Here is a 21,089-nt window from a genome sequence, read left to right on the forward strand (position 1 = left end):
ATAAGCTGATGAAGTGCACTGGGGAAGAGGAGTATGGGAGCCTCAAAGAAGGTGCTGGAAATAGAGGGAGGTGCTTGCTATGTGAGAGGGCAGACAGAGCACATGGCAAGATTAGAGAAAGTGGAGAGGCCTGGTGTGAATGCAGGGTGAGGCTGCAGGGTGAAGCAAAAAAGGCTGGAAACGGCTTTCTGGGTGTTTCCATGCTAGAATAGGTGAGCTGTTCAGTAATGGCAGTGCAGATGGTGAAAAATGAAGTTAGATCCCTGCCTCACACCATACACAGAAATTGCTGATACATTAAGGAGGTTCAATACATCGAACTCTTGTAAGTACTAAAGAGTGAGTGTGTGTGTGTGTGTGTGTGTGTGTATATGTGTAAGTAAAACAGGAGAAAATATAACTGTGTGATAATGCACCACCCTAGGGGCTGTAAGGAAAAGATTGACTTGACTTGATGATGGGATATTTCTCTCTGCTGAAGACCACGAAGGACTCACATGACTGGGAGCAAATGGAGAAGAGCTGGGAGAGGGAGTGGGGTGCTCACGAGTTTGCTTTGATCAATCCTCTGTACGATTTAGCCCTTTTCACAACAAGAACGGTTCACATAATTGTCAAGATGATACCAGGTTTGATGTGTGTGGCTTCTAGGCCCTCTGGTGGCTGAGTGTGTGTGTGTGTGTGTGTGTGTGTGTGTGTGTGTGTGTGTGTGTGTGTGTGTGTGTGTGTGTGTGTGTGTGTGTGTGTGTGTGTGGTAGTGGCAGGAGTATGAGGTGGCCCCTTGAAGCCCCTTCCACTAGAGACTGTGAGAGGGCTGGCTGCAGGTTTGGCACATGGCCTGAGGGGTGGACACTGCAGCCCAGCAAGGGCCTCTCCTGGGCGCCCTCCCTGGAGACAAGCATAGTTCCGATCTCCGCCCTTCTAATGCCGAGCTGGGCCCTTGCCAGCTTCCACCTGCCTAACCATGTCTGCTAGCAGTTTCCTTCCTCATAGGCTCCCAACCCTTTAGGGCCCTGTTTTTTTTTTTTTGGTCGGCCGTGGGGCCGAGCGCTCTACCACTTGAGCTATGTCGCCACTTCCGGTTTTCTGGTGGTTTATTGGAGATAGGAGTCTCACGGTCTCTCTTGCCCGGGCTGGCTTTGAACCTCGATCCTCAGATCTCAGCCTCCTGAGTAGCTAGGATTACAGGCGTGAGCCACCAGCGCCTGGCTCCTGTTTTTTTTTTTTAAAATAACTTTTACTATTATAAAAGTGATGTACAGAGGGGTTACAGTTACATGTAAGTAAAGAGTACATTTCTTTTTGGACAATGTCCCTCTTTCCCTTGCCCTCCCCAAGTTTTTCTCTCCCATAGTATAGTTCACTTTCCACATAGTATCCAATGAGTGCCAGTGCTACATTTGTTCACCCCTTGTCCCTCCAGTTCTATTAGGACCCTATTTTGGAGGGTAATGTCACCCCCTCCCAGAGAGCTAGTCGTCTTACTTCCTGCTTGGGGCCAGAGGTTGAGTCACCTTGGTGTTCACCCCTCACTGTGGGTCATGCTGTGTGCTGGGATTTTGTGCCAGAGTCATGGCAGACACTAGCAGCAGACACTATTTCTACCATGTCTATATACTCTCAGTACTAGAAGGTGGGGAAATATATAATATATATTTGTGGGGCTTGAACACAGGGCCTGGACGCTATCCCTGAGCTCTTTCATCCAAGACTAGCACTCTACCACTTTGAGTTACAGTGCCACTTCTGGTTTTCTAGGGGTTAGAGATAAGAGTCACGTGGACTTTCCTTGAAGCCAGACTTCAAAACTTGATTCTCAGATCTCAGCCCCCTGAGTAGCTAGGATTCCAGGCATGAGCCACTGGTGCCCAGTGAAGGTAGAAACTTTACACAACCATGACAAAGATCATCCAAACTAAAATATAGTGACTGAAGTTGGGGTCCAGTGAGGGTGTGTGTCTGGCCCCACATCTCACAGCACATTATCCCTAGGATGTTAAAATACTCCAAGATAGATAGAGGAAGACTTATCTGCTGCTATAACAGTTATCACTCTGTCCCTGTCGCCCATCATTCAGGCCCCAGGGGAGTGGAATTGCTGAAGGTCCTGTGTAGGTAGGGACAGTGCTCCATTTGAAAGCATTAGGCTGTCTCCCATATAAGAGCCTGACTGCCTGGGTCTGAAGCCCAAGGCTGCCTTTGTTGGCTGTGGCCTCCAGCAAATCACTTTGCTACTCAGAGCTTTCACTGTGTGTGTGTGTGTGAGGGGAGGGGATTGTTGGCTACTGGGCACCCAGTAGGTGATCAATAATTGCTCATTCTGGACTGATGTCCAATGCTAGGCCACTCTCCCTCACCAGGACCCAGACACATTCAGACTTGGGCTGGGTTAAAGAATAAACTTTACTCTCTCTCAGGTCGGGGTTCTAGTTAGTTCTATTTGGGCAAAGTCACGGAGCCATGCACGCGCACACGGTACATGCAGGTGAAGCGCGAGTTTCCCCAGTTGCTTGAGATCTTCACCTTGACGGCACCAAAGGCCCGGGGTGGATGGTTCTGGAACGAGGAATCAGAGATGCAGCTCACCCATAGGCCCCTCTGTCTCTGGCAGAGAGGCATTGGAGAATGGAAGAGAACTTTCCCATTTCACAGGTAGGAGAACTAAGGTCTAGAGAAGGGAATGAACTGTCCCAAGGCAACACAGCACTCAGGGCCAGGATAGGAAGAAGGACAGATGTAACTGAGCTAGGGAAAACACCGCAGGCTTGGAGCCCTGGTGATGTAAGCGCTGTGAGGCCCTGAGCAAGCCCTCGTTCCTCTCTGGCCTGTCTCCCATGGAAGATGTGAGAGGTAATGGCTACCTCCCAGGACTGCTGTGAGATGAACTGTTGGTGCTGCTAGAGGCTCACCAGCCCCTGGCACGTGGTAGGCACTAAGTGTAATGCTCACCTTTGGCTTCCCCAGCCCGAGAAGCCTGTGTTTATCACACTTCCTCCCCCATACACAAAGAGGCTTGGTTCTCAGGATCTCACAGCCTGGTCGGAACCTCCCAGGGAAATGCAAAAGGGGAAACTGAGGCCTGAGAAGGGTAAAGGCTTAAGGTCACACAGGATTTATGTCTGGGCTGAGATTTAGGCCAGTGTTGCCTGGATTCCCAAGCCTGGCCAAGTCTTCCTCTCTGCATTGTCTTCCTGCCTCAGTTTCCTCACCTGTGATGAGGGGCTGACAATATGGGAAATAAATTTGGAGCCAGCAACCCCCAACAGAGGCCCCTGGTGGCACCTGGGAGGACTCTGGGGGGATTGGGGACAGGAAGGATGGTTTTAGCTGGCTGGATCTTTCTAGGGTGTTTGTTTGTTTTGTTTTTGGCCCAGGATAGCAGCAACATCATTCCAAGGCTTAGTTTCCTTTTCTGCCAAATGGCTCAGTAACAGATGTTACTGGGGTGTAGGGCCCTGGTTACAGCTACACCCTGGGCATGCTCAGTGGGTGTCTGGGCAGGTGGCTTCCTCAGGTACCTGGAGGGGGAACATCTGAATGATGTTTTCTGGCTGAAACTGGAATGCCCCCAGGAACACTTCCTCCTTGGAGGGACATTCAATGCCCTGTGGACCAGACAAAGAGAAGGTGTCAGATACAGCAGAGCTGACACTGGTGCACCTGCCAGGACAGGGGCTCCCCCCCAGGTGGGTAGCACACACTGCATCATGGACAGGGAAAGAGTAGGCCCAGGAGTCAGAGGCTGAGCATCTTCCAACTCTGCTGCTAATGTATAAAGTGGGGGTGCTTCCCTGGCCTTTCTCTGGGCCCCATTTTATTGAGAAAACTGATCATTCTCTCGACCTCCCCCCGTAAAACAGTTTAGTCTCGTCTAGCTCTGAAAAGCCTGGGACTGAATTTGGATAGCTACCTGGTGCCTTTGTTGCAAGGTGACAATTGTCCCCAACCCCATCCTTCCCCACCCTACCCCTGCCCCCTCCCACTGTTCCCCGGGCCTGTGAGAATTGGGGTGCTTTCTGAAACCACAGGTGCCCCTCAGTCCCTTAGCCAAGCTTCGCTTCATGTCGGGGTGCCCTTACATAGATGACGAAGTCCTTGGGGGCAGTGTCCTGGCAGCCGGACAGTGAGATGGTCTTGGGAATGTGTTGCAGGGTGATATTGGTCAGGTAGACCTTCTGGGCCAATCGGATGGTCACCTTTCCGTGGTCACCCGCAAAGGCCCAGCAGTTGCCTGGTGTCATGTTGGGCTGGAAGAGGCAGAGCAAGGAAGGCGATGGTGGGCATGGCTTTCCCAGCCGTGGTGAAGGAGCCAGGCCTTCCCGTCCACAGCCAAGCTCCAGGGCCATGGCCTGCTCTGAGGGCAGTGAGGGCAGAGGCCCTCCCAGGGCTTTCCTGCCTCCGATTGTTCCCCCTGGAACTCATTCATCTATAGTCAGTCATTTACCCAACACACACACACACATAGGGTCTCACAGTCATCTGACCATTGGGCATTGTGTCTGACCCCTCGACTGAGGGGCAGGATTGTGGAGGGGTGAGGAAGCTCAGGTTTGAATTCGCACTCTGCCACATACCTGGGGCCAGCTGTGTGGCTGTAGCCAGCTGACCTGGCTCCTTGAGCCTTGATACTATCCTTTCCAAAATGGAAACAGCCTGGGCCCTAGGGTGGGCCTCCAGGTTGCCATACATTAGCCCTCACCTTCCTCGCCCATTATCCCCGCCATGGTGTTGCCCCATCTCTGTCTCCCGTTCCCCTGCCCTCCTTCCCTCACCTCTACCACCAGTTTCGGGGGTCCCACCCTGCCCTGCCAGGACCCCTCTCCTGCTGTGGCCTGCCTCAAGGATCACGTCCGGGGGCTGAGCGTAGTTCCACAGCCGGATCCAGTTCCAGTAGGAGCGGGCCTTGTCGTGGTGGTAGGTGGGTGATGTGTGCTCAAAGTCGATGCTGGAGCCTGTGCGGGAGAGGGTCTCAGCCTCTGCTGGTGGCAGGACCTGCACTGACTGGGCCCTCCTGGGTCATTGGGCCCTGGCTGGATCTCCATGTCACCCTTGGGAGGTGGGAAAGAGGAGAGGCCCCCGCCATAGCAGGAGTAAGAGCCGCCATCTGGCAGGCTGTGTGTGGACAAAGCTGGGGTTGGCACGTAGCTGGCTGCTCTCTGTATACCCACTATGCCAAGCCCTCGTGGCGGGTTCCATACTCAACCCACCACGACTGGGCTGTGTGCTCCTGAAATCGGCTCCCCCAAACCCCAGGGCTCTGCTGACCTGTGCATGTAGGGAGTAGCGAGTGTGTGAGGTGCAGAGGGGCCAGGAAGAGTTGAGAATCAGGGAGCCCAACCCTCCTTCCCCCCATCCCCACCTAGACCCCAGGAGAGAAAACAAAACTGTAGCAAGAAAGCCAGCTGGAGGATGAATTTCCCTAGCAGCAGCTAGGCCATCCTGGGTAGGCACCATCCAGCTGGGTAGGCACCCAGCCTCTGGAAAGTTTCTGGGGACCCCTGGCATGGGCATGTGGGAGGGAGGCCGCCACTTACCTATTGACTTCAGGGCAAAGTCTGGCTTTTCGATGTAATCCCCTTGAATCATCTTCATTATTTTCTGGGCCATCTTTTCCTGTGAAGGCAGAGAATACAAGCTGTGTCCTGCTGTGTGTGTGTGTGTGTGTGTGTGTGTGTGTGTGTGTGTGTGTGTGTGTGTGTGTGTGCGCGCACGCGCGTGTGCGTGCGTGCACCAGAGGTCAGACTGCCTCAGGAGACATCGTTCTCTCTACCCTGCCCGCAGGGGCCATGGCTGGTCCATGCCGGCCTGGGCACCACACTGCGAGGAGACCCAGCTGGCACAGAGCCACCCTCTCCCTCACTGCGTCTTTGGTGATCATTCATGTGTGCAATGACTGGATGTCACATGGGGGTCCCAGTCTGGGAGGTCAAGGGCCGGGGGGCTCTACAATCAGGCTGATCCTTACTGCTGTGAGGTCTTGGGCCATCGGCGCCTCTGCATCTTGATTGTTTATAAGGTGGAGGTGCCAGTCCTACCTAGCGCCCTCAGTTTGGGGTGGGGATATGGATTAGAGAGATCTTTAAGGCTTCTACTATATGCCAGGACTGTGCTCCTCCAAGCCCCCATGGCCTCCCTAGGGAGTTCCTGCTAGTATCACTCCACTTAGGAGTAACAGCTGAGGAGAGGCAGAGCCCACCGCCCGCTCCCAGGCTCTTAACCCTGCATTGTAGCCTAGTTGGCGCACAGCCAGTGCCAACTACTCTTGCTGTTTAACTTCACAGTTGGGGCTGATTCTGTTTTCCAACAAAGGGTATAACAAGGCCTCCGCCCCACTGTCTTCTTTCATCGCATCTATTTTCCCAGGTGGGCGGGGGAAGTGGGGGGAGGGCTAGCAGATGGGAAAGGCAGCTCATGGAAGTCACTCGTAGAAGCCAGCTCCATGATGTGAGGGTGACATGAATGAGCCACGAGCGGGTTCTTTGGTCCACAGCCTGAGTAGTCAGCTGGCAGCATCAGCCTCTAGATGCTCCCAGGAAGCAGTGAATCCCATGTGGAGCAGCCCTGTCACCTTGCTTGGTTGGTCATGGCCTCTCTGGGCATGGGGAAGTCTTGGGAAGGTTGTCATGCAGGGCAGTGATTATGACTATTTTGTTGATGTGGAAACAGACTCAGAGAGATTGATAACCTACCTGAGGTCACACAGCTCCCAAGTATGAAGCATTAACCTTCACCCTACCTGCCAAGCAAAACCTTCAAATCAGTCTCCTTAAAACCAGTCTCAACTCCAGGAAAGCTCCCCAGTGTTCTCTACCTTCTCTGCCTCTAAGCTTGCTGGGGATTCTGGCATTGGGCCCAGCACACAGTAGGTGCTTAATGACTGCATAGCATTGAGAACATTATTGAGGATTCCATTTACATAAAAATCCAGAACTGGCAGGACTAACCTAGACGTGGGAGTTGTGAACAGTTGTTGCCCCCAGGGCTCTCCTGCCTGGGGAGAGATGCAGGGAGGGCACTGGGGCAGAACTGGTATGGGTGGAGTCACATGACCAGGTCCCCTTTGTTTTATTTTGTCATACAGCTAGGATCTTAATAAAACAAAAGTTGGAGGGCCGGTGCTGGTGGCTCAAGCCTGTAATCCTAGCTAATCAGGAGGCTGAGATCTGAGGATCCTGGTTCAAAGCCAGCCCAGGCAGGAAAGTCCATGAGACTCTTATCTCCAATAAACCACCAGAAAACCGGAAGTGGTGCTGTGTGGCTTGAGTGGTAGAGCTGAAGAGCTGAAGGATAGCGCCCAGGCCCAGAGTTCAAGCCCCACGACTGATTAAAACAAAACAAAACAAAACAGAAGTCAGAGGGTCTCTGGCCCAGCAGGTAGAGTTAGATCGGACCTAGATTAAGTATGTGTGTACAGAGAATGAATGCTAAGACTTCCTCCCTACCATTCTTTGGGGAATTCTTCACTCTAGGGTATTTGTATCAGATATTCACCAAGGAAACACATTAGTATGCATACATTAGTATGCACATATCTTCAGTCTGCATACATTATTGGCATGCACATATTGTCATGCCCACATTAATATACATATATTAACACACATCTTAGCATGCACACACTAGTATGCATGTACATTAGGAGCAGCTAGAGGCTGACGCTGGCTGCCAGCTGACTACTGTAGGCACCGTATGCTGAGGCCACACTTTGAGCTCCCTCTAAGAGTTGACACAAAGGGGTTCTAGCTGAATTTCACCTGGTTACAGCACCATTTCTGGGCACAATCAGTAGCTGAGAATCCAAGTTTGTTCCTGCCAAAAAAGGCATCATTGGTACCAGAGATGTCACATTCACGCAAGGCTGGAAGACAAAATTAGACTTGAGAGCCTCAGACAGATGGTGTTTCCCATTAAGACATCTGCCAAGTTTTTGGGAGCTGTGTGGGCAGGAGTCAAAAGAATTAAGCAGAAAACCTCTGAATAAGCCTTACAAAATTTGACATCCAGGTTTGTGTAACCAGTTTGGTGCGTGTCTGGAACACTTCATCTTCCTTATAGAAAAAGTGGGAGAGGGGACTCTCAGTGGAAGTCATAAAAAAGCATATAGCATTTTTCTATAGACGATGTCCAGAAAATATGAAAAATTATTACACATTAAGTGGAATGAAACAATATGGTGCATACTCAAGAGAAAAACTCCAGAAACTAGAAAGAGATCATAGCCAGTCCAGGAAGAGATTTTTTTTTTCTGGAAAAAAGGCAACTTTTAATTGTAACTGATCATATGTCAACTAGGCAGGCAGAGATTTTTAAAACAGTCATGACTCATATGTTAAGAAAAGGAAATGCTTGATAGTATGGATAAAATAATAGAGAAATTCACCATAGAACTAAAATAGATGAAAAAGACTCAAATGTGGATTCTAGAACTAAGTAATACCTGAAGTAGACAGTAGATTTCACAGAGAATACAGAATTATTAGTGAACCAAAAGAGAGTTCAAAAGAAAATAAAAAAACTTAGGCACATAAAGAAAAAGAATGAAAACACAAAAAACAAGCCAGAGAATAGCATAGGAATGATGTGAGACACATTCGAAAGGTTTAATGTAAATATGATCAGAATCTGAGAGAGATGTGCACATGCATGCACATGCATGCGTGCGTGCGTGTGTGCTTGTGTGAGTCCCGGGGCTTGAACTCAGGGCCTGGATGCTGTACCTGAGGGTTTTTTTTTTTGTTGTTGTTGGTTGTTTTGTTGGTCGTGGGGCTTGAACTCTGGGCCTGGCGCTGTCCCTCAGCTCTTCAGCTCAAGGCTAGCACTCTACCACTTGAGCCACAGCACCACTTTAAATTTTCTGAGTGGTTTATTGGAGATAAGAGTCTCATGGACTTCCCCTGGGCTGGCTTTGAACTGTGTGATCCTCAGATCTCGGCCTCCTGAGTAGCTAGGATTACAGGCTTGAGCCACCAGTGCCTGGCTCCCTGAGGTTTTCTTTGTTCAACACTAGTGCTCTACCACTTGAGCTACAGTTCTACTTCTGGCTTTTTTTTTTGGTAGTTAATTGGAGATAGGAGTCTGATGGACTTTCCTGCCCTGGATGGCTTTGAACTACAATCCTTAGATCTCAGCTTCTTGAACAGCTAGCATTACAGGTGTGTTACTGGTGCCTGGCTAAGAAGCATTTTTTTTTTTTTTTGTCAGTCATGGAGCCTGAACTCTGGGCCTGGGTGTTGTCCCTCAGCTCTTCAGCTCAAGGCCAGCAATCTACCACTTGAGCCACAGCACCAATTCCAGCTTTTTCTGCTTATGTAGTGCTCAGGAACCGAACCCAGGGCCTCATGCATGCGAGGCAAGCACTCTACCACTGAGCCGCCTTCCCAGTCCCAAGAAGCAATATTTTAAGAGATAGGTAAGGAACCAAAAAACCTCCCAACTATTGAAAAGATTCAGTAGGTTTAGCAACTCTTAGTCAGGTTATACTCAGGATTCTGAAGGAAAAAAAATATCTTAGAAGCTCCCAGGATAATAACAATTAGACACAAAGGACTGAAAAAATAATAGCGGTGTTGCACTTCTCCAAAGCAACAGTATAAACCAGAACATGATATTGGATTCCCTTCAAAATGTTCCAAGGAAATTTTCCTTCCTAGAATTCTATATCCAAGTGCAAGGGTATGTAGAATATGGCTGTTTTTAAACATGCAAGTGCTAAAAGAGCAAAACACACTTCTCCTTTTACTCTTTTCCAGGAAGCTACCTGGGAGATATGCTCCATAAAAATGAAACCAAGAAAGACTTGGGATACAGGAACGGCATCAAATAAAGAGAGGTCTGGAGTTTGTGGGAGGAGCAGACTAGCCAGCATCTCACCTCATCAGACATGGCTTCCATCTGCTGCAGTTTGGCAATGAGCAGGTTCAGGCTACCTCGGAGGTCCTGGATTTCCCCACTGTGATATCGAACCTTCTCCTGGTACATCCTTTTCAGGAAGGAGTGAAAGAAAACAAGAACCGACTGCTTTGTAATGCTATTTCCACCCTCAGATCCGCCCTTTGCTACACAACCTTCAAAGAATTAGGTTGTATTCTTCTGTTCTCTTGCTTGTCCTAACACCCAGCAGGTTCCGTGTGTGTGTGTGTGTGTGTGTGTGTGTGTGTGTGTGTGTGTGTGTGTGTCCTGGGGCTTGAACTCAGGGCCTGGGTGCTGTCCCTGAGCTTCTTTTGCTCAACACTAGCACTCTACCACCACTTGAGCCACAGCCCATTTCTGGGTTTTTGGTAGTTAATTGGAAGGGTCTCATGGACTTCCCACCCAGGCTGGCTTCCTGAGTAGCTAGGATTATAGGCATGAGCTACCTGTGCCCAGAAGCCCTTAGCATTTTATCTGTGATCAAAGGTGCTGCCACTTGGGTGACTCCTTGGTTATAATGTCTTCTCAGCAGCCATTACTGAGCACTGACTATGGGCTGCAACTGTTCAATACGCTTCACATTTTCTTTAAATGGTTGACTTCAAAACAAACAAACAAAAACCACATTTGACCTCAACTCACAAAATGAGTCCAAGTTCCAGAGAGGGAAACTGTCATAAGGTGAGATAGGGAGGATCTATGGGAGGTAGGACTTAAGTCCAGATTCTGATCATGCTGCCCACATTGTAAGCCAAAAGACCACAGATTCTTGCTAAAGCTGTGTTTGTAAAAATGATAATAGGACCCATCAGTAGGTTTCACTTACTTCAAGCTCTGCAGTGGACTGTTTATACTGTCATCCTGGGGTAATGAAGAAAGCAGAGATCTCTGTCAAATGGCCTAATCTGGACCCAATAGTGCTTCATCCATCTGTTCTCCCACAACCATCCATCCACTCTCATGTTTGTACTTCCATCCATCTGCTCATCATCTCCGTGCTCCAAATCCCAAGTATTCTCCCTTTAATCTAGCCAGCCAGCCAGCCCAACCCCAACCACCACGCTCCCCTACTCCATCTACAGTTTCATCTTCCCACCTTCTCTACCTTAAATCCGCCTCCCCTGTCTGATCTTCAGTCCTATATACCACCCACCCTCCCACCCATACTCTCTTCCATCCATCCATCCATCCATCCATCCATCCATCCATCCATCCATCCATCCATCCACCCATCCACCCATCCACCCATTCACCCATCCACTCATCTAGCCTGCTATCCATTCTCTCTTCACATTCTCTTCTGGACCCCAGGCACCCAACATTTGGTAGTAGCTGCCCCATGCCTCACACAGAGCTGGACACCCCCAAGGGGTTTCTAGTACAATTGGAGCGGTGGTCACAATCACTGTGAATAGTAGAAAGAAAATGTGGTTCTCTTTGGGCGTTTCTTGAGGAGGTGACATTTTAGTTGGGCATTGAGAGAGCTGAAGGAGTTCATGGGAGATAAGGGGAGAGGGAGAGACAGATCTCTCTGGGAGAGAGAGACAGAGCTCTGGGGAGCTCTGGTTGCTGATTTCCTCCCCTCCCCAGAAAAAGAAATCAAATGGCTCTCATTTCATTTACACAGAAAAGAATAATAATCTCTTTAAGTGGGAGCTTGAGATAGGGCAGTGGGCCACCTCTGGAGTAAATGATAGGACAGCTGTCCACTCTTTGGAAGTCACATTTGCCGGAGAGGGGGTTCTTGGTAGAGATCAGGATGTAGGACGAGTCAGGAATTGAGCAGAGTGCAGATTTGGGGGAGAATAAGAGGACTATGGAGGGCATATTGACTGACTGAGGTGAGACTGGCCAGTCAGTTGTGGGCCTGTGGTGGGCTCACGCTCTCACACTCACCTGCCAGACTTCCATTTTCGATGGCAAATGCATAGAAAACATCCAGAATCCTGTGGGTTACAAGAACAATGCAAGGTTAAGAGCTTGGGGCCTGTGCAATGTTGGGAGAAGTTAATCTCTCTAAATGCACTTTTCTCCCCTGGGAAAGGAGAGTAGCTATCTTGTATTCACATGATATTGTACATTAATGTGCGCCACCTACACAGGGTGGTGCGTTTCTCCTTTCACTCTCCTACCCCAGCCTTGTCACAGACTGATTGTCCAAGAGAAGAAGCAGTCTTTTCTGCATTGTGTGAATTCCAGCGGGTTGAAATCTATTATTTGATTGTTTTTTTTTTTTTTTTTTTTGGGTCTGGTCATGGGGCCTGAACTCTGGGCCTGGGCGCTGTCTCTCAGCTCTTCAGCTCAAGGCTAGCGCTCTACTACTTGAGCCACAGCGCCACTTCCGGCTTTTTTCTTTTTGCTTATGTGGTGCTGAGGAATCGAACCCAGGACCTCTGGCATGCAAGGCATGCGCTCTACCACTGAGCCATCTTCCCAGCCCCGAAATCTATTATTTGAAAGCCTTTAATATGTAACAAAATTGATGGTTGCTGTAGTATGGAGGTTGAACTCAGGACCTCATGTTCACTAGGCAAGCGTGAAGTATGTTCTCCAGTGCTTTGACATTTGGTTTGTTGCTGTTGTTGTTTTCAGATAGGGTCTCATACTTTTGCCTAGGCTAGCCTCAGATTGAGATCTTCCTGCCTCTCTCTCCTGAGGAGCTGGGATTGTGTGCATGCATGACCACTGTCCATCTATTTGTTGTTTTTGATCATATACATAACTAGGAATAAAAGAAAACTTTCTCAACCTGATAAGGGCTGTTAAGAAAAATCCACAGTGAACATCCTACTGAATGGTGAAAAATGAGATGCTTTCCTTTGAGATCAGGAGCAAGACAGGTATGTCTGTTCTTTCTATTAGTACTTAACATTATATTGGAGGTTCTACCAGGTCAGTAAGTCATGGAAAAGAAAGAAAAGACATCCATATTTTCACATAGAAGAGCCAAACTGTCCCTCTTGCAAATGACATGATCTGCATACAGAATTCTAAGATATTGAAGATGAGGCACCCTGCCCTTTATCAGAACTAAGAACTGAATTCAGCAAAGGTTGCAGAATACAAGAACAATATACAACATCAGTTGTATCTATACACATAAAAATATACATCTGAAGTTGAAGAAAACAATTCTGGCTATAATGGCATCAAAAATATCAAAATATGGGGCTGGGAAGGTGGCTCAGTGGTAGAGTGCTTGCCTTGCATGCATGAGGCCCTGGGTTCAATTCTTCAGCACCACATAAGCAGAAAAAGCCAGAAGTGGAGCTATGGCTCTAGTGGTAGAGTGCTAGCCTTGAGCTGAAGAGCTGAGGGAGAGCTCCCAGGCCCAGAGTTCAGGCCCCATGACCAAACAAAACAAAACAACCCCCCCCCAAAAAACCCCAAAACCCCAAAACCAAAAAACAAATATCAAAATACCTAGGAGTAAGCTTAACAGGAAAAATAACAGCACCTGTATGCTAAAGATGTAACAAAATGTAACAAAACATTGTCAGAGAAACTAGAGGAGACAGAGGTATCTATCAACATAGATATCTATCTATTTGTGGATTGGAAAAATGTAAAGGTTGATTGTAAAGCTCATGAAGAGGTAAGGCTCATAGTCAAACCAATCTTGAAAAAGAACAAAGCTGGGGCACCCACACTCTCGATAGAGCGGGACCCAGAACTTGGGAGTCCCAGGGAATCCTCCTGGAGGGCTGTTACTACAGCATGGGGCTCCTCTCATATTTCCTCCCTGGGTTTTGCACTGACTGCTTGATGGCTCGTGCATGTGCCGCCCCGCCTCTTTTCATTGGTTGAGTGGGAACCCAGGGCATGATGGGAAGAAGTGCCATGTGACCTCACAGGAACATTCTGAATCAGAAAAAGGAATGAAGTCCTGATACCTGCTACACCATAGATATATTCTGGAAACATGGCTACATGAAAAGCCACACAGCCCACACTGCTTCATTGACTCATTGGAAATATTCAGGGCAGGCAAATCCATATGGGCAGAAGAAGAGTGTCTGCCTAGAGGCATGGGGGAATGAATGACTACAGAGCGCTTTCTTTCTGGCTTGGTGACAACGTTTTGCAATTTGATGGTGGTAGATGCATGACCTTAAAATAGGCTACAAACCCCTGAATGATATGCTTTAAAAGTGTGAACTCAGGTGGAGGTGGGAAAGCAAAACCATTCTGGGAGGCAGAAGGAGGCTAGACTCAGAGGAGGCTAGACTTAGAGGCTATAATAAATCAGAATAGCATATTATTATTAACATATGATATATGTCATATATTATTAATGATAATATAATAATAATTATGTTATTAAAGTTTGAGGAAAGGCTGATAGTACACAAATCATTTCTTGGCTTTGAAAAAAAATGTTCTTGCTCATCATTTCACGTATCCCTTGCAGTGGCACCCATTGGACAGATGGGAAAACTCACATAGAGGGTCACACAGAGCCCAAGCCCGTGTCTCTCCCTCCCAGGGTGGGCCAGGGCCCCAGATGCCTCCACCCAGGTCAGGACCCAGGAGACATACCAAAAGCACAGAGGACCAGAAGACCAGTCTTCTCCATCAGCTTTTGGCAGAGCTGCTTGCACCTGGGAGCCAGAGAAGCAGGGTCAAGGGTGGCCCCAGGTCCTGGCAGGTGGTTACCCCTCACTTTCTCGCTACCTCCCGCCCCTTCTCCTCTCCCCAGCTGAACCTGTCTGCCCTTCAACAGCAGCAGGAGGTCCTCCTTCTAGGACCTCCAGTGAACGTGCCCAACACTCAGCAGGGCACTGTTGGCTGGGCCTCCTGCTGGTGCAGCCTTGCACCAAGGAAACATTTACAATGTGAACTTCGAAGGAAGCAATGAGGCGTGGGTGCAGCAGGAGCTAAGAATGTACGTGGGCAGGACAGGTGGATGAATGAATAGATGAGTGCTCAGGTGGGGAGAATGGCCTAGAGGACAGGAAGAGAGGGAGAATTCCAGTCTTGCCACCCTGTGGTCCATAGTAGGATGTGAAAGGTAGGCAACTTGGGAAATAGGGATGGGACAGGATCCCAGAGGCTGCAGGCTGAGAAGCTGGAGCAATGGGGAGCCAAACTGGATCCTGGGATGGAGGGATGGACAAAAGGCAGTTTAGGATCTGATCTGGCTACCAAGGATAGACAAAGGGGTTATGGTAGTCACCGGCGGTCTGTTCCCGCACCCCCTCCCTCTACTCTCTCTGCTTACCTGCAGGTGTTGAACAGAACTTGCTGTGCCTGGGTTCTCAGGAAGCAAGCCAGGTAGGTAAACCAGGCTGCAGAGAAGACAGAGAACAGTGAGAAACCACGCCCTTGTTTCTGTTCCACTGTGGGGACGCACTGGCTGTCCTAGAGATGGGGGTGTTGCAGGGAGACCCTTGAACTGGCTGGTGGAGCTCAGCGCAGGACCAGGCTCAGTTTATAGAGGCAGGGAGTTATGGCATGAAGTGCTAGCCAGAGCTGGCCTGCAGCGGGGCCCTGATGGCTAGAAGCAGGTAATACAAAAAGCTGGAGTGTGCTAATGCTCATTCCTAGATGCTATGAGCTTGACAAGGCAGGGTCCTTGTTGGATTTATCTCTAGAGCTCAGTATGGAGCTAAACAAGAAAGTAGGGGTTTAAGATGATGGGAAGGTGGGAGGATACATGGGTAGATGTAAGAATGGAGAAGAGAATGGCTGCTTGACTCAGAAGATAGGGGAATAGGAAAGCAAATGAGAAGAGGGGAAAATGAGATGGGTGGATGGAGAGTACATGAGTTGATCACATGTTAACAAGGTGTGAGTGACATGGTCAATGACTCAGTGGATGGATGGATGAGTGGGTTGATGAAAGGGTGGATGGGTGAATGAATGGGTGAGGTGATGAGTGGATGGATGAATGGATGGATGTGTCAGTGGATGGGTGGATGGAAGGGTGGGTAGATGGGTATTTGGATGGGTAGATGGGTGTGTATAGGAATGTTCGTGTAGATGGGTAAGTAGATGGGTTGATAAGAGGATGAGTGGATGGATAGATGGGTAGATGGATAGGTGGGTGGATAGATGGGTGGGTAGGCGGATGGATGAATGGGTGGATGGATGGGTAGGTGGATGGGTGGGTGGGTGGATGGATGGGTGGGTAGGTGGATGGATGAATGGGTGGATGGGTGGGTAGGTGGATGGATGAATGGGTGGATGGATGGGTGGGTAGAATAGAATTGAGTAGGGTGACTAGAATAGAGTAGGGCTGCTAGCTGGGATGGAAGGGCTCGCCTTCGGCACCATCAGGAGAGCCTGCCTGAAGACTCAGAGCCTGAGGGCTGCTCTGGGTCTTTGGTATATACATACACACATGTCCCAGCATGAACTGAGTCAGGTTGAGGGTTGGAGGGTTGACTTGGACAGGCAACAGAAAGGCATCACCTATGGAGAACACAGGAAGGACTGTCAGGTCACTGCCAGCTTCTGGAATGAGCTTACAGAGCCTGGGTAAGCTTTGCTGCCCTCCCTGTGGCCCCGCCTCTTGCTGGGTATGATGGGTTGCCTCAGCCCCTCTGCTGCCCGCAGCCCGGGATGCAGGGGCACCCTTGCTCACTCATGGCTGGTGAGGCTTGCTCTGACACCCGGATTCGCTGGTTGCCCCTGGAATGACAAGGTTTGAAATCACTTTTCATAGTTTACACAGTAACCCCATGTTGCCATATTCCAGTCTAAGAAACTGAGTGGCGGAGGCGTTTGCTGAGCCTCCTAGGCTATGAACCAAGGACAGGTTTCTTTTAGACAAAAGGGTTCTGGTGGCCGGAGATGGCAGCGGAAGCCTGACCATGTTTTCCCGGTCTAGTCCTACTTAGACGATTCTGATTGGTGGATGACTGTTGTGACCCTCCAATCCTGTAATCCCCCTTGTGGTGACTGGTTCCAACATAGGGGTGGGAGAGGGAAGTCCTGGACTTGAGGGAACGGTTTTCTCTTTGCTAAAGGGAGACCATAGGAAGCAATGGCCCTCTCCTTCCTTCCCAGAAGCCTTCTTGGGACTCAGAGTGGAGGCTAAAAGGAACATACATCTTGAGAAGAATCAGAGGGGGGAATTCATATACACTGATTCCTAATCCCCCCCACCTTCCATGAGCACCTCTTAGTAAGCAAGATTAAAGAAATTTTTTTTTCAATTGTAAAGATGAGGGGGTAACAGTTACATGAGTAAGGTAATGAGTATATTTCTTGTCATGCATTGTTACCACTCTGAACATTTTTATTTTTTAAGGCAGTGGTCTCTGGACAGTATTATGCTCCCTCTGTATGTGTGCGTATTTATTAGGGAATTATATACATTCCTGTTAACGTTTGGATGTTGGGTGTCCCCCAAAGGCCCTGTGTCAAATTCTTTGTTCCCCAGTAGCACTCTTGGGAGGAGCGGTGAACCCTTATGAGGTGGAGCCTGACAGGAGGTGTTTAGGTCATTGGGAAAGCAGTTGGTAGTGGATTGTGGGAGTCTGGTCTCTTCTTTCTCTCTTTAACTCCCAGATATGGCGTCAGTTTGTTTTTCTCTCTCACATTCTTGCCACCATGTACCCACACAAAACACTGAGGCCCCGGGATCATGAACTAGAATTGCCAAGCCATGAGCCAAACATCCTTTCTCTATAACTGTCTCAGGAATTTTGTTATGGTGACAGAAAGCCAAGTCACTATTGCCTAGATGTGCTAACACAACCCCAAAGGTATGGATTTATGTATACTTTCCCGATAATATATACCACATGAAGGTGTCTAGTTTATAACAATTATTTATCTCAAAATAATGAGGAGAGAAGAGCTGGAAGGTCCCCAACACAAAGGTAATGTTCTTTATCCTGATTTTTATCATTACATAGAGTATCATGTTGTGTGCCCATGATCATGTTGTATCAATAAATATGTACAATTATTATGTGTTGATCTAAAAGATTGGCAACTGAATTCTAACAGGTCTTCCCTCTCCCCATAGCTTGTTTTTGTATCTTGGGACACTCCCACCCCCCCTGCCCCACTGAGGAAGCCGGAAGGAGATATCACTGTGAGTTAGAGTTTCTGTCATCTGCAGTTGGAGGCCCCCAGACCTATTAAGAAGCCAAGATGTTTGTTTCCTTATCTGCTGCCTTCACTAGCCTGACCTTTAGGAGGAGCATGTGGGGCTAGGGGACATCGTGGGCTATCTCCTGGACAGGTAACTTTGGAGAAACCACGTCAGCCTCTCTGTCCTCAGATGCCACCTCTCTAAGTGCACATGGACAATGGTGGCCAACTCCCAAAGGAGAAGTTGAAGGATTCTGGGAAAAAGTGGTGAGGAGGGGCTGCTGTCCTCACCTCCTGGGCCTGGTAGCATAGACCACATCTTCTGAGGGGAGGGAACATGGGTCCCCAGGGTTCCTTGAAGACCGTGGCATCTGGGCATTAATGGTGGGAATCTCTGGTAGTCAAGGGAGGAGGCAGTGGCTGCTGCCACCCCTCTCAGTATCTCCTGGGAGGTGACTTGTGGAATCTGCTGGCGTGAGATGGAACTGTGGGCGCTGTGACCTCACAGAGAAGGTGGACAGAGAAGGGTCAGTCTCCAGTGTGGCTCAGAGTCTCACCTCAGAGCATAGTGTGACCATCTATCCATTTTCAGGAGAAGAAAATCGACCCACCTAAGACTTCTGTCACTAGAAATGTAATCCCCTGAACTCATTGCCAGCTCACAGATAATGAGATTAGGAGCTTGGAGAAGAAAATAAAGGTTGATTAATTTTTCCAGGCAAGGCCAGGCACTGGTGGCTCATGCCTGTAATCCTAGCTACTCAGGAGGCTGAGATCTGAGGATCTCAGTTCAAAGCCAGCCCGGGCAGGAAAGTCCTTGAGACTCATCTTCAATTAACCATAAAAAAAACTGGAAGTGCTGCTGTGGCTCAAAGTGGTAGAGCACTAGCCTTGAGCAAAAGAGTTTAGGGACAATATTCGGGCTACTCAAGTTCAAGTCCCACAATGGACAAAAATTAAAATAAAAAAACATAACTGAAAGCATCCTGGTTACTGATTGAGCTAAAACTACAACCGTGAACATATTTAGGCATGATAAATTTGTGTTTGGAGTCATGAAAGGGATGATAATTTGTTAGAGCAGCAACAGGAGACTGATCCAACATGCTTGAGATTATCTTGCGAAGGGGAAACATTCTGCCACTCCATCCATCCATCTGCTCATCAGTCCATCCATCCATCCATCCATCCATCCATCCATCCATCCATCCATCCATCCATCCATCCATCCATCCATCTATCCATCCATCCATCCATCCTACAAACATGTTTAAGCATCCTGTGGCTTCCAGTCCCAGACACAGGGCTCCTGAGCATGGGGCTTGGCAGAGGCACCCTCCATCCCTGGAGATGGCTGTCCGAACATCTCTCCTGTGGCCAGTGTTCAGCAAATGGTGTTCTGCCCTGTGGTGGGGAGGCTGCAGGCTTTGGGAGGGGCTGGTGAGGATCTTCCTTTTGTGTCACCTGGATGTCACCCAAGTATCTTCTGTGCTGCTGGAATTGTTGAGGGAGAGGAACTGTTCGTGGCAAAAGCAAACACCAAGAGTAGCTTTGGTCAATATTTGAGCCTCTACCCACCCAGTGTGCTGAGCAGTCCAGAGGACCTGGCTGGGCTTGGGTGGGTAATGTGAGGAGTGGGTATCAGGGAGCCCCAAACAGGCCCTTCTCTTTCCTCTTAACCTCCAGCGTTGGGGTAGGGGTGGAGCACTGGCTTGTAGGTACAGCTAATCCAGGTGAGTTTGAGCCACACTGGGAGGGCAGTAGCTGACATGGGCACTAGAGAAGCCCTAGTTCAGAGCAGACCTGGGCTCTAGGCCTAGTGTTGGGTTATAGTAGAATTACAGGGAGCCACAGAAGGATCTGGAATGGAGGGAGTCCCCATTCCAAGGATGCGATGGGCTGGTGGCCCAGGTGGGTCATACAGAGTAATAGAAGGGTGCCCAATGCAGCTCAGACATCCCTACACAGGCAGACATGACACCACAGGCACACATCCTTGACAGCAGGAAAGAGTCTACTTACTGCCACACACAAGTGTGTAAGACACATGCTTACAGACTCGCATCTGTGCTTGTGTTGGCATGTATTGATTGGCGCAGACCATCGTGAACCAAGATTTCAGGTAACTGCACACATAACCACACACACACACACACACACACACACACACACACACACACACACACACACACACACACACACAGAGTCCATTCACACACAGGTATCTGCAAGCTCTCTCACTGCACACATGTGGCCCCTTCTTTGGAACCCAAGGTGGGTTCTGGAGCTGGCAAAGTGGGAAGAGGTAGCGGGCTAACCCCAGTGTGAGTGGGCAGTGCACTTGGGGAAGAGCTGGGTGTGTCTGTCAGCTTTCTCCTCTTTTCCCTTTTGGTGAAGGTTCATTATGCCACCAGGGTCAGGGCACAGTCAGTGACTGGGCTGGGGCTCACAGCTTCCTGCCTGTTCTGTGAGGGTGGTGTTTGGGGCACAACTTGAAGACATCATGCTTGAGGGGTCATTGCTACCCTGGCCCTGCCCTTGGGCACCCCTGGGCCTTGGTTGGGGCAATGAGGCGATGCTCTTAGGAGGACACTAATTTTCTGAGATCTATCTCTTGGCCTTTAAGCCAAAGTTGCCTAACTCCAGGGTCTCCCAATGGTTGGCTGCCAGGCCTGGCTACGTGGCAGCCCCATCACACGTGTGACATGAGACATTTTGGCAAAGGCTGTGTTTGCAGAGAAAACACTTGCAACCACAAGCAAACCTGTGGCACCCCAGCCCTTCCCCGAGGCCCCTGAACACTGGAGAGCCTCATAAAGCCGCTATCCACCTGGCGAGGAGACCTGCCTGGGACTGAGCATCCACCCGACTCAGGGACCACTGAGGTAGGGACGGGCTGGGCTGGCTTCTCTAGCTCCCTGTGAGGACTCTCCGTGAACCACCCCCTGCGCAAGGAATTCTGTCCCTGGTCTTGCCTAGGACTGGGGGCCATGGAGACATCTATTTTGGGGGCATTCTTCCCCTGATCAGGTTGAGATGAGGAAGGGAGCCAGGCTCCTTGGGTCCTCCCTTGGCTGAGACTGGACAACTGGACAGCATTTGGGCTATCACACTGGTCTGGACTCCTGGCATCA

At 49.4% G+C, this 21,089-nt stretch overlaps 1 protein-coding gene across 1 annotated transcript; it reads right to left on the reverse strand.

Moving 5' to 3' along the window:
• Positions 1-2,436: 2,436 nt before the first annotated feature.
• On the reverse strand, positions 2,437-18,326 carry Sun5 (Sad1 and UNC84 domain containing 5). The gene is made up of 13 exons (XM_042694643.1): positions 18,247-18,326; positions 16,496-16,542; positions 16,249-16,323; positions 15,131-15,197; positions 14,449-14,510; positions 11,806-11,855; positions 10,736-10,770; positions 9,871-9,979; positions 5,535-5,613; positions 4,837-4,952; positions 4,080-4,247; positions 3,519-3,605; positions 2,437-2,556 (listed from the first exon to the last, which is right to left on the reverse strand). The coding sequence occupies exons 1-13, from the start codon at positions 18,324-18,326 to the stop codon at positions 2,437-2,439; spliced, it is 1,095 nt and encodes a 364-aa protein (XP_042550577.1).
• Between the last annotated feature and the right edge of the window lie 2,763 nt (positions 18,327-21,089).

Source organism: Dipodomys spectabilis, unplaced genomic scaffold, assembly GCF_019054845.1.
Source record: "Dipodomys spectabilis isolate Male_0828 unplaced genomic scaffold, ASM1905484v1 ptg000175l, whole genome shotgun sequence".
Classification (NCBI taxonomy): Eukaryota; Metazoa; Chordata; class Mammalia; order Rodentia; family Heteromyidae; genus Dipodomys; species Dipodomys spectabilis.

Coding starts and splice junctions, on each gene's coding strand:
- Sun5 (XM_042694643.1), bottom strand. CDS start 18,326: ATGCCACGGTCTTCAAGGAACCCTGGGGACCCATGTTCCCTCCCCTCA. Junction 14,511..15,130: donor GTTCTGTTCAACACCTGCAG/GTAAGCAGAGAG, acceptor TCTGGCTCCCAG/GTGCAAGCAGCTCTGCCAAA. Junction 4,953..5,534: donor CTTTGCCCTGAAGTCAATAG/GTAAGTGGCGGC, acceptor TCTCCCGCACAG/GCTCCAGCATCGACTTTGAG.